General features: G+C 45.7%; 1 protein-coding gene across 1 annotated transcript in view; it reads left to right on the top strand.

The window, feature by feature from the left end:
- COG3 (component of oligomeric golgi complex 3) overlaps positions 1–13,345 on the top strand; it is a 450,848-nt gene that overhangs the window by 377,051 nt on the left and 60,452 nt on the right. The window contains exons 18-19 of the mRNA XM_078657314.1: positions 10,374–10,462; positions 10,571–10,705. Coding sequence (XP_078513440.1) covers positions 10,374–10,462; positions 10,571–10,705 — 224 coding nt within the window. The remainder of the gene's footprint in view (positions 1–10,373; positions 10,463–10,570; positions 10,706–13,345) is intronic.

Below are 13,345 nucleotides of genomic sequence, written 5' to 3' on the forward strand. Positions count from 1 at the left end.
TGAGTGCAGAGTAGTGAGTAGTGAGTAGAGTAGTGAGTAGAGTAGTGAGTAGAGTAGTGAGTAGAGTAGTGAGTAGAGTAGTGAGTAGTGAGTAGAGTAGTGAGTAGTGAGTGCAGAGTAGAGTAGTGAGTAGTGAGTAGAGTAGTGAGTAGTGAGTAGAGTAGTGAGTAGAGTAGTGAGTAGAGTAGTGAGTAGAGTAGTGAGTAGAGTAGTGAGTAGAGTAGTGAGTAGAGTAGTGAGTAGTGAGTAGAGTAGTGAGTAGAGTAGAGTAGTGAGTAGTAGGACATCACAGGCAGCAGCTGTGCAAGCTTCTTACACTCACAAGGAGACCACAGGCAGCTGAGGTGCAATCTTCTCCCACTCACAAGAACGACATCACAGGCAGCAGCAGTGCAAGCTTCTTACACTCACAAGGAGACCACAGGCAGCAGAGGTGCAAGCTTCTCACACTCACAAGAAGGACATCACAGGCAGTAACGGTCCAATATTCTCACACTCACAAGGAGATCACTGGCAGTACACACCACATGAACACACTCCATAACACATAGCAACAATACATTGGCATTTACAATGGCATTAGCTCAAACTCAAATAAATCCGAGCCCGATTGCATTTCTAATGCTTGTTTTTTGTTTGTGGCCAGGCACATTTTGCTGTGTACTGGTTCCAACCATACCCCCTCCCCCTCCACCTGTCCCCCCCCCTCCCCCTTTCGCACATGGTGATAGAGCAGGGGTACATGACGGCAACCCCAACAACCATTTTTTGGGGGACGTGCTCCCAGGAAACGGGGGAAGATATCACAATGGTTGCCTGCACCACCGCTGCCTGTCCGGGACTGGCCAGGCAGTTTATGCTATAATCCACGCTCCTAGGAGTATCATAAATGTAAATGTAAATGTGGGATACTTGTAAAGCGCACTGTTACTCTACCTGAGTGTCCTGGCGTTGTAGACCGCTGGGGAACCCGTCCTGGTTTTCCCTGTGAGATGGTCCCTTTCTGGGTATCTCCAGGGTGAAACCAGGCATCCCTGGCGTCTGTGGGGGGGCCGTTGTAGAGATGAGGCAAGCTTAATGCCCAGAGTTACCGAGTGTGTTCCCTGGTTAGAGTAGGCACTGAGGCGAGAATTATCGAGTCCGTTGACCTTGGTCCAAGACCCTGCCGCGTCGGGAATTGAACCCTGGTCCCGGGCCGTTCTCTGCTTACAGGTCTGCCGCCTCTAACCAGTGACCCATACCATCTTCTGCTCCCAGTGACACATGAAGCAGGTTGCAAACAGATGCTTCTGAGGGTCTGAGATCACACATGTCGAGATTTGTACCAGGAGGGAAGCTTTCTGAGCAAAGAACCCTTCTTCGGGGCACCGTACCAACCCCGTTGGAGATGTTCTTGTATATCCGGCTGAGACATAACATTAAGGCAGCCACCCCTGATTTTCTGCTGGAGCGCCCTACACTTACCCCTTTGTATATACTATTGCAAACATCCGACCCCACACACATAGCCTCAATGCTACACTGTAGCTCTCAATCAGAAGAAGCTGAAATGGACGGCGATGCACGATTAGGTTGGAAGGCCGAGCTGGGAGTTACCCTCAGTGACAAGCAATGGCTATATTGCTGCCAGCAGACGGTTAAGATAATGGCTAGTAGCCGACTACGTATAATACATTATATGTTTTTACAGGGTATCTTTGATACCCCAGTCCGGCTATACCGCTACTGCTTGCGCACCAATGTCAAGTGTGACAGATGCGGGACGGAGGGAGGTGACTTCCTCCACCTGGTTTGGACATGCCATTCGGTTAAAAGCTATTCGATACAGATGGTTGACTCCCTATCCCAGATGACAAGCTCACAACAGCAGCTCACTCCACTGGTGGCATTGATGGGATACACTGAGAATGTGGAGTTGACGGTTAGACGCTACATATCGCTTGGATTGCTACTGGCCAAATGAAGGGTGGCGCGCAGATGGGGTGGGGGAAGGCTCCTAAATTTAAGGATTGGATCAAAGATTTATTATTCTGCCAGGAACAAATGTCTATGTGCTTCCAACTGTTACCCCATCTTCCAAGCTGAAGAAAATATGAGATCCCTTAAAATCATATATAATGCCACACCCTATGGTCATGGGGACTCCTTCACTGCTGACAGCCCTCGAGACCGGGTGGTGAGTCTGCACCATGTGGGATTGGGTGGATGCCGGAGTGTTTGTGCACTCACAGGAATTTACTGGGAAGAACACTGGGATAGCCTATCCAAGAACTGTCATGATCTCCTTTATTTCCCACACTTGGGGAGTGAACTATGGAGAATGCAGACAGGTGGCAGATGGACGTTAACGGGCAAGATATGTAAAGAATACGAATATGTGCACGTGTAATTACTTTCTGCTAATGCTGACAAGCTGTACTTGTAAGATTGTATTCTTTTGGAAATACCAATAAAGAAATGTTTGAAAAAAACTATAAGTGGTGAAGCTTTTTTTTATTTATTTCAAAACGTTAATGTCACTGACAAATTCACCTAACTATAACGTTACTTTAATCTTTGATTTTTTTCAGTGAATTTCGAAGGTTTTAAAAAAATTCTTATTAAATAAAAACCGATCACATCTAACTATAATGTATAACGTTTCTTGAATCCTGTGACCCAAGTGATGGGGTTCCCGGTGCCAAAAATGGCCTGGGGAGGAGGGCTGCTTTCACCCCTCCCCCTGCAATATGCACTTGGTCTTAGGAGATGTGGTCCACGGGGCTAAAATCGGCACCGGAAGGGGGAGGCCACTTGCCCCCCTCCATTGCAATATGCACTTGGCCCCGGGGGATCCAAAATCAGCCTATGGAGGCAGGCTGGGTGCTCCCCGCCCCTTGAAAAATGTGCCGAGCCCAAGCGGATAGGGTCCCCGGACTGCGTGACCCCCTCCCCCTAAACATAACACCGAACTCCAGGGGATGGAGTCCCTGGGGGTAACCAGGGCCTAAAGAGGCTTGTGGAGGTGTGCCAATTGGCCTCCCTCCCCTTAAAAAAAAGACCCTGGAAGCTGGGGGTCCACAGGGAGATGGGGGTCCCCAGGACCCAGCCCTATGGCCAACCCCCTACTGATCTCGGCCTTTGGCCGTGCGCAACATGGGGATTGCTGCATGTGTGGGTTGGCCGCTCAAATAAGGGGCTGCTGGGGAAGACCTAGGGGCCCCCTGGCACTAGCTGGTTCCCCTATAGTGCAGGTGGTGGCATAGCTCTTGCCAGGAGGAAACAGAAGCCAGCTCTCGATGCCGAACGTCGTGACGACGACGAAGGCGGAGGCTCCTTACCCCTCGACGCCGAACGTCGCCTGGTTGACGTCGGCGGAGGAGTCACACTTCTCGACGCCGGTCGTCGCCTGGTTGACGACGGCGAAGGTGTAACGCCCCTCGACTCCGATCGCTGCCTGGTTGACGACGGCGGAGGGGTCTTATCTCTCGATGCCTATCGTCGCCGAGTTGACGATGGCGGAGGGTCTTGACATTTCGACGACGACATACCTGATCTTCTTGACGGCGAGCCCGCCGTCGACTGTGATAAACGTCGTTTTTTCGAAGAATGACCCACCAGTTGCTCCTTTCTCAGCTCCGAGCCCGACGCTGAAGCTGCAGGACGAGAAGACTCGCCCTTTGAAGGTTCTCTGGACCTCTTGGAGTTCTTCTTGGCTGGGGACCTCCCTCTAGAAGACCTATGGGCTAGGCCATAGACTCGAATTCTCTCCCTGTCTTTCAAAGTTCTTGATGACAGGGACTCATAGTGAGGGCAGGTCCTAGGGTCATGTTCTTCAGGTAGGCAAAGGATGCATACCTCATGGCTGTCCGTCTTTGCCTTCTTCTTGCCACAAGAAGGGCACTTGTCAAAAAAGGAAGGCATATCAATATGAAAATGCCAACCAACAAGAGAAAACCTACTTGACTAGATGAAAAACGTCGAAGTAAGGTTAAGAAAATAGTAGAAAACTGAGAGAATATTCTGTCAGAAAACTGAAAAAGAGTGGAGCTGTGTAACCAGGATCCTTCCTGAAGGAGCCGGAAAGAACAACTGACCCAACTGTCACCCCTGAGGCATGATGGGATACTGGGGGTCATGAGTGCCTTAAAGGCACGGTGTCAGTTTTTTGTAGCATGCAGCTACAGGTTAGCTTTTCAGTCTTTTTAGACTGTGTGTTTGCAATGCAGCCTGGGAGCTTTCTATGCTTTCAGGATATAATAAGAATTTCTACTGCTTTTTCAGCATTAAAACAGTTTCAAAACAATCTTTGATGTTGTTTTTCATGTTTCTAATGCATGTTTCATGTATGGTGGAAATTCTTTACAGCATAATCCAGCTCTATTGTGATTTTGGCTGCAATTGCTTGTTTATATATATATATATATATATATAAGTATATATATATGGGGCACATATAATATAGTGTTTCCGGGGTCCCGCGCATGGGCGGGAATATTCTAATGCTTATGACTTTGATGAGGATACCCCTGGAAGAGAACTAGGATTACAGGTAAGTAACTAATCCTTCCCTGCCCCTGCTATTGTGGGCAGGAAAACTACTGTATCCCGAGGTCGGGCACCCCAGGAAACGGTAATTGAGCCAACCCCAGGGGATGAAGTCCCTGGTGTCTTTAATGTCTTTGGAGGGTGTCTGCATGCCCCCCCTCCCTTTAAAAAAAATTAATAAATCGAACCACGGGTATCTGTTTCCCCCTTCCTATTTTACCATATTTGGGGCCCCGAGAGATGGGGTCGGGGGCACACACATCCACCTCCCCAAATTATTAAAATAATGGCAGGCCGCCTATTTATTTTTTGCCGCAATCCTGCCAGAGTCCAGTGGGATCACGGCAAAAATTGCTGTTTTAAAAATGTATATATATGTTGGTCCCCATATGTTGGACCCAGTGGGGTTCCTCTTCCCCCACATGGCTTGGGGGCGGGCAGGGTCTATGTCAGGGGACTTAGTGACTCAGTCCTGTAATGGATGCTAGCAACATTTTTCTCCTGTTGCTACCAGCCAATCAGAGTACTGCTCCCTCAGTAGTCTGACTCATGTGGGAGTGAATAGGCCCAATGGGTTAACAAGCTCCCTGGGCCAATCAGAACGTTCTGTTTTTTAAAACTGGGTTTGAGGTACTCTCGCAAGAGTCCCTCGTACCCAACCATCCAGATATACAAATATGTTTCTGCATTAATTTCCCAAAGACTACTGAACACATTTATACTATAAAAATGTCTATCTATCTATCTATCTATCTATCTATCTATCTATCTATCTATTCCTTCTAATATTGGAGGTATACACTCCAGTGTTAAACAGTTCTTTTGCACCTCCATAATTCTGGAACAGGGCCAACTTTTTTTCAATAGAAATCTGCAATATTGAAAATAAAACCAACCTCACATTGCAGCATTTACAGTAGGTATTTGCTATATAGTTAAAATAACTTGAAACCTTGCTCTAACTGTAGAGACAAATGAAGGGAAAGATGATTTTAGTAAGAATAACTGCGATGCAGAACTAGTATTACAAGTAAGCAACATTCCTTCTTCCCATACGATTGACCAGAACGGAGTAGTTTACTGTGCCCAACGAGCAGAGAACCAACAACCCGCTGTGTCCCCTTCATACAAGATGCAACAATGTTTTTCGATAGCTAAGAGCCCGACAATTCCATACATCATCTTGGATAAAATCCAAACTGTGATTATCTTCTAGACATCAAGAAAGCCGTTTGGTATTATTTTCCCAAATTGTTCCCACGGGTGGGCACAAGACTAAAGGGACGATATCCCTAGAGTTTAAATTAGGGTTTTCTTTTAGCAGAGGTAAGATTATACCCAGATTATACTCCTCTTGCCATTCAATGGAATTGTCCAAATAGGTAGAGGTAGTTGGGAGAAAAATCTGGATGGAGGAGAAGACTAGACAGCTAAATGTTTTCCACATGCATTCTGGTCTTGGATCAAGGGAAGACCCCAATTTTATTTTTAGCTAGAGCTGTTCACCTGATTTGGATTTTAAGACATCTAGCCCAAGTCCCTTTCCTTAAAGTTGAGCAAACAAACAGGAGGGTTCAAAAGTGTTTGGGCAGTGGCAATATAAGCATAAATCCCTTTGATTTCAGAGTTAATACAAGAGGCCAATCTATCGCAGAGTTCTTGAATAGGTTTGCCTACTATATTCATATATAATAGATTTACACGGGATTTAAGCACTGCAAATGGTTTTTGTGCAAAATCTGTTCTTATAATTCAGTTGACATTTATACAACCGCAAATCTGCTGTGCTGAAGGTCTTCCAGCACCTACTTTCCACCTTTCAGGTTTTAAGCTGTTTTTCTTTCAAATTATCATCAAACCAAGGATTATTGGGTTGAATGTGATGGCAGTTTTATGAAAGAGTGGTGTGAGAAACTTGTGTAATCTTATTGTGAACCTTATTCCTCTACAATATTTGTTTGTCCCATCTAGGAGACTGTGTATTGAGTAGCGTTTGCCGCCAGACGCTGTGGCCACACCCCAGCAGGCTGCTAACCCCACACTGTGGGCAGCCTTTGGCGTGTGCAGCTTAGGGGTGGCCTTCAGGCCCAGGGAACCCAATCCTCTGGGGCAAAACCTATATAATAAAGGGAGGGGAGCATGGAGCCCACTCCCTGACCCCTACTTGGCCCCGGTAACCACATCCCCCCCAGCCAGTTCCAATATAAAAAGGAGCAGGCCGTGTGGCCCAATCCCCGAGCCTTATTAGGCCCTAGACACCCTCTTCCAGGACCAAGTAATTAATAAAGGGGGGGGGGGCATTCACATGGCTCCCCCTCCCTGAGACTAATTTGGCCCCTACCACAGGGCCATAATTTAAGAGTGAAGGGGGTCCCCCTTCCTGAGGCGTTTTTGGTCCCCTGGGACCTCATCCCCCGGGGGCCTCATTTACTTATCTAGAGGAGGGGGCATCCATCGCCCTTCCTCCCTGAGCCTTGAAAAGGTCCTAGGGACCCAATCCACCGGGGCCTCTACCTAAGGGGAGGGGGCATTATAGTCACGGGGAGGCCACTGTGGGCCGCATTTTGTAAAGAGAGAGGAGACATGCCTCCTCCTCCCCCCAGCTATTATAGAGTCTGGGGAGTCAACCCCTTGGCCGCATTCAATAAGGGGAGGAGGGCACAGTGTAATTTCTGCAGTCTGGAATGCTGCAAATTATGGATGATCCTTCACTAAGTTATGGCTACTTGAATTATCTCAAGTAACTGATATGCTGGTAGGACTGTTTTTTGGACTTGATTAAGTAGTCATGAGGACTTCTGTTTCTGGGATGTTGACTGACGATTTATTGGAAAAAAAAACTCCTGGTAATATTTCTTAGCCCCTAAAGACCTTCATTTGATTGACTTTTTCCTGTATCTTTCATGTTTGCTGGTTGATGGGGATTGGAAGAAAAAGTAGGATAATGTTGCAGCCTTGTGGGCTAGCCACTAGCCTTGTCACAAAACATCTCCGTAACTGTGTCAATTGAAGTTTGACATGCCTTAACCCCTTCGGCGCTAATGACAAGGTCAGCTCGTCATGGGCGTAACCTGCGCTACGCGGATGACGAGCTGACCTTGTCACGTAACACGCGATTTTTGAAATCGCAGCGCGCAGCGGGAAAACCGCTAGCGCGCATGCGGTTATGGAGCACTCGCCAGGTACCATCAGCAGTTTATTTCTGGTGAAGCATCTATGGCTACCTAAAACTACCAAAGTCTCAAGTTGGATAACTGACTCTGAGGGAGCCTGTATTTTCAGGCTGGCATCATGCACTTGGGGTGAACCTTGTTTACTTCTTTGTCCGACTTGGAGCTTTTAAAACCAGGTATCTGCTTCTGGCAGAGTGCTCCCGTAACACGTATCTTATGCTCCCTGGACCTACTCCTGGATACAGCCTCCTGGTTCGTCCTCCTGCACAATTTCCCCATTTATTTCCTCAAATTCATCCAGACGGAGAGGCTGGTACACTAGTCTGCTGAACCTCAACTTCTGTCCTCCACTGTTCATTCTACTGAGGGAGAAGCTACAGACCTCACACCTTTATCTGGGAGAGATTCACCTAAAGATGTTGCACTTTCCGGCTAGGGATCATAGATTCGTTGTAACATAGTTGTCATTACTGAAAGATGTCATGTGTTGCCCAGGCTTCAGGCTATCATACAAAATCCTCTTCTTCCCCTGGCAGAAGAAATCTTTAAATTGTGTGCAGCACACGGTGTTGCTTATGTGTTTTACATTTTCCTTAGTAGCTCTTTAGTTGTATGTTTGTAACATTACGAGAGGTCTCATGGATCATGGTCAAAGTTCTGCCTTCCTTAAAACTAAAAGGAATATCCCATGCAGTGGATCTCCTTGCAGTGCACTTTGGTGAAATAGTATTTTTTTTTACATGTTTCATCATAACGAATGCGTTGGCATGCTGAAATGTAAACATCCGCTGGTGAGCCCTACACTAGAGCGTTTGTGTCAGGAATGCTTTAAGAGGTGGTGCCTCATCACTGACCGTCCACGTCTGACATTCAGCATGTGTAGCTTTAGAAGGTGTACTGGTACACCAGACTCATTTAAACTTTTTCGGAATCACTGAGAGAGGATTTGTAGCTTGGGAAGCCTATTGGTGTCCTGGAATTGGCTGTGTAAAGGTATGTTGACAGTAGTCTCACTTTACTCCCGAAGCCCTTTGTTCCTTTTGTAGGCCAATCTCCTTATATATAATGAGTTCAGGCATTACCCCCTGCTGATCCCTGTTTACACAATACTCTTGTGTATGACAAGCTCAGCGTTGATACTGCATATACTATTGAAACCGGAGTTGTAATCTAATAAATAAGTGGGGCGCAAACCTCTTTCACAGAATGTGCCCTTGCTGGGTGCCTTGCTCCTGGGCACATCAGCAACAGAATCCCTTCATTTTACTCTGCAGACAATTGAATTGCCAGGGGAAGTAGTCAACTTTTAGCTGCTGCCAGTTGCAATGGTAGCAAAGCTTCTAAAGCAGCATTGGTATCCTTCCATAGGTCAGTAATAGCATATTGATGCCTACAATTGCCCGCAGCAGTTCCCCTATTGCCCTTCAATTCAATATAACCTCAAATATCTCACTTCCACCTCAGCCTCTAGTCCGCTTCCTCGCATCCTCTCACACTCCACTTCACCGAACACCTCCCTTTCCAACTATACCAACCTCCTTCCCTCCTGATAGAATACCCTACCCTCGCATCCATATGCATGGCATGGTTTGCAGATTCGGGTAAAATATAAAAGACTTGGCATAGTGTGATCAGAAAGACAAGTGTTTTACTTAATCAATTGAAGCTAAATGTGCCTAGGCTGCTTCCTCTTCCCAAGGTTACCTGCTTCATAATCATTTCCTACTGGTTAACAGAGATGAAGTTACCCTTATAGTGCTTCTGCTAGTCTAAGTCAATAGGCTTTCACCCAATAACATCCACCCTACATCAGTGCTTAATTTGAGCCGGTGGTTTCTGATGCTTTTCTTGAGTACCAGATAAGGACAAATTCATTTATGGTGAAATTACGTGATTTGCCAGAATCACAGGATGTTGAGCCAACGCCGAGACTCAAACCTTGTTTCCCAGCGCTGAAGTCTGCAGTTGCGGCCATTACGCCACATCCTCTTCCCCACTTTCATGGATAGTTGCGGCGCTAACAGGAAAGTGGGCTGGTGCAAGCTGGCTCCTGACGAGAGCCCCGGCACTAATTTTGTTTTACAAATTAACCACTGCCCTAAATCCTCTATCAGCATAGAGAACGGTATTGTTGCAGACCAGCATCAGCTATAGGACAATGACATATAGGTCCATAGAGCAAATGTGTATTGGAATGGTACATGTATGTCAGATGTTGTATATACAGAGCAATGCCATCCACATTTTATTAACAGCATCCCTGAAAAGCAAATTTTGATCATATCACTGTGTAGTGGTAAACACCTTATCAACTGACATTACTACTTTAATTATAAAGGTAACCTTTCATAGCTGCTAAAAACGTCACTAAAGTACTCAGTGAGACGATGCATTCTGTAGTTTCCGTTAGCTGTGTGCAGTACTCGCTTGAAAACCTAAATGTTTTTAATTTAATAGACCACATTTGTTATAACTTTGCCTTTGATGAGCTTCATGTATTACTTGTTGCAGTCATAACAACACAATATAATGCTCTAATGACAAAGTGAGATTAGCTAGACTCCACTTTTCCTGTTGCTGGTGTTTTAGCTTCTGCTCTCACAACTGAGAAACCAAGTGCTGTGAATGCAGGATTTGATATGATTACAACACGGATAACCTTTTGCTTTACAGATGCAGCATTTAAAATCCTAAACCCACGGACAGTTACACGTTTTTTCAGACTAAATAGCAACAACGCCCTGCTCGAGTTCATACTACAGGTAATCATATATATTTTGAATTGCATATCGTTTTGCTTAAGAATTACATCCGTGGTCAGCTTTGAAATAGTTTTGTAGTAAATTGAGTAAATTCTTTGTCTGCTTCAGGGAACCCCTGAAATTAAAGAGCATTACTTTGACTCCAAGAAAGATGTGGACCGCAACTTGAAGTCTGCATGTGAGCAGTTTATTCAACAGCAGACGAGGACATTCAGTGAACAACTGGAGGACTTCATGACTAAGGTACGCATTTATAATCCATGCCTTAAAATTACAGTTTTTGTTTATTGTGTAGTGAGCTTTTAGCGTTTTATACATAATCAAGGAGTGTTACTTGATAAAATCAAAACCTGCCAGCCTGGTTCTTAGACAATGGTGTTGGGTGAAAGTCATGGTGATTATAATTTCAGAGTCCTAACATATATACATGACAAACACCCTTCTACTTTCGGGAGACACCACTCATTTTATTCCATCATTGGGTGGGGATTACACTCCTGGAAGCTATCACTTAGGTTAAAATCTCTCCATCTCTGAGCAGAATGGTAGACTTTACCTCCTCGATGCTAACACTCTGGAACAACCTTAAGGAATCTGATTATTCCCCTCATATTCAGGTTCTGTGAAGACTGAAGAGGAGATGAACTTTAGCATCTGATACCTTTGAGAATATTTAATTGCTTTTGAAATAAACATCTATGTTAATAAGACATAAATACGTTTGGCATGTTAAATTATGCTCATGTTATCCTGCTCCTCCATTTTTGGGAGAAAGGTAGCATTATATTTTGCCGTACCATTATCACTTATTTAACTAAAGTAATACATTAGTAATTAAAATGGGACCAACGAATAACTAAATATGAAAACCCTGTGGTACTTCAGAAAATGTATTGCTGTTAAACCTGGTCCTTGCTGTTTCAAACTGTAGCAACCGTCGTCTTCCTAGTGAAACTGTACTATTGAAGCTTTCGAAATGTGGAACTAGGCCATGCACACCTGACATTTTAGCTCCTCTATTTCAAAGCTCTCCTGCACATAATTTAAGCTGTTTGGTTAGAGCGAATGTCAGCACACACCTACGCAATATGCACATAATGCATACCCATTATCTGTTGTCTTTCTGATGGCTTTTGGCACCAGCGTTGGCATCAGCTCAGAGCGCTTGGCTGAACACATTTAGAAAGTTCACACAAATGTTTAACGTTTTCTAATGCATATACATATTTTTTTTATTGGGGGCACTCCCCTTGCTCTCTCTTGGTGCTAGCTCACCCTTGCACCATCCTTCCTTGCATGGCACACACAAGCTACCAAACTTTCGGCCACCTGCTTTGGCCTGCTTAAAATGCTCAAAAAAATTCTTCATCTTTTACCCATGGAGGCTAAACAGGTGGCCATCCAGGGTCTGATCCAGTCCCGCCTGGACTTCAATAACGTCCTGTATCTCGCGGCACCAGACTACACACTGCGGAGACTTCAAACAGTGCAGAACTGTGCAGCCCGGACACTGCTCCAGCTCCCACGCCGACAATCCATCAGAGCTGGTCTGACCAGTCTACACTGGTTGCCAGTCCGCCAAAGAATCAACTTCAAAGCCTTGTGTATCGCCCACCAGGCCTTCTGGGACACAGGCCCCATTATCACCCGCGACCTAATCTCTCACTACCATCCAAGTAGAAACCTACGGTCAACCCAGACCTTCATTGCCACCACACCCAGAATAAAAAGAGCCAGATCAGGTGGTAGGACCTTCGCCCATAACGCCTTGAAGCTGTGGAACGCCCTTCCCCTTCATCTGAGAGCTAACTCCAATCTTACCTCATTCCGGAAACAGCTCAAGACTCTTCTTTTCAACTCCCCACAGTAATTCCTGGTACTATCCCCGCCTCTGCCTAATCATCTGTTGGTCCCTTAGCGCTTGGACGCCCCCGGGCATCAATCGCGCTCTATAAATCCACTTACAATTACAATTACATGGCACTTGTATTGGCTGCAAGATGAACAGGTGTCACCAGACGCCAGCATTTGGGGTGCCACACTTCTGGCCCAACTATTGGTTGCATGTATATCACTGACTTCAATATTCCACTTTTTGTATTTGTGTATGGTCCGACGTAGAAAGCATTACTTAGAAAATAATATTTTGATAGGAATGTTTGATTAAAGGGTCTTCACCATTTGAATCCACACAGTGTGAATATCTAGCTGTTTTTTTATGCACTTAATCAGATGTGCGAGTAGTTAGTGCTTTCTGGCTCTGCAACAGCATTGTATCGCCTCAAAGTGATGCAGCGGAACCACATATAGGTGCCACCCCTGAACGTTGATATTCGCTCCTTTCTTTTCATGCCCTTTGATGTGGGTCTGGAGCACTGCTCCCCTCTTTGTTGGTTATACCAACCCCTAAAACTTATCAGAATTTAACAGAGCGCTCGAAAAATGTCTCTTCTCCAAGACCACAGGCTTCTAGCGGTGCCACAACTGCAGGAAGCAGATGTCTGTTTGGAGTCAGCGCAATGTTAGGTGTCTAGGTTCCAGTCATGACTCTAAGTCGTGCCACAAATGTTCCCTGATGCACCCGAAGCCAGTCAGGAAGCAGGTAGTTAAACTCAGTGCTGCAGAACATAGAAAGTGTAGCAGATAGTTCTTGAAAAGACAGACCAGTTCACGCCCCAAATCATGTCACCTCCTGCTCCATGTTGCGGGGGGCCTCCCATGCCAAGTCCCTGTTTTGCAACAAGTCTTCAGGTTAGTCAAAGCCCAAATCATGCCATCAGTGCAAGAATGCCAAGTGGAATTTGGCCCTGTCTTGCCACTCCCGTGGAGGAGAGAAGTTGCACAATTGGCACTCCATAGATCAGACATTGTCTTGTTTCCAAG

The sequence above is a fragment of the Lissotriton helveticus genome, chromosome 8 (genome assembly GCF_964261635.1).
Source record: "Lissotriton helveticus chromosome 8, aLisHel1.1, whole genome shotgun sequence".
In the NCBI taxonomy this organism is placed as follows: Eukaryota; Metazoa; Chordata; class Amphibia; order Caudata; family Salamandridae; genus Lissotriton; species Lissotriton helveticus.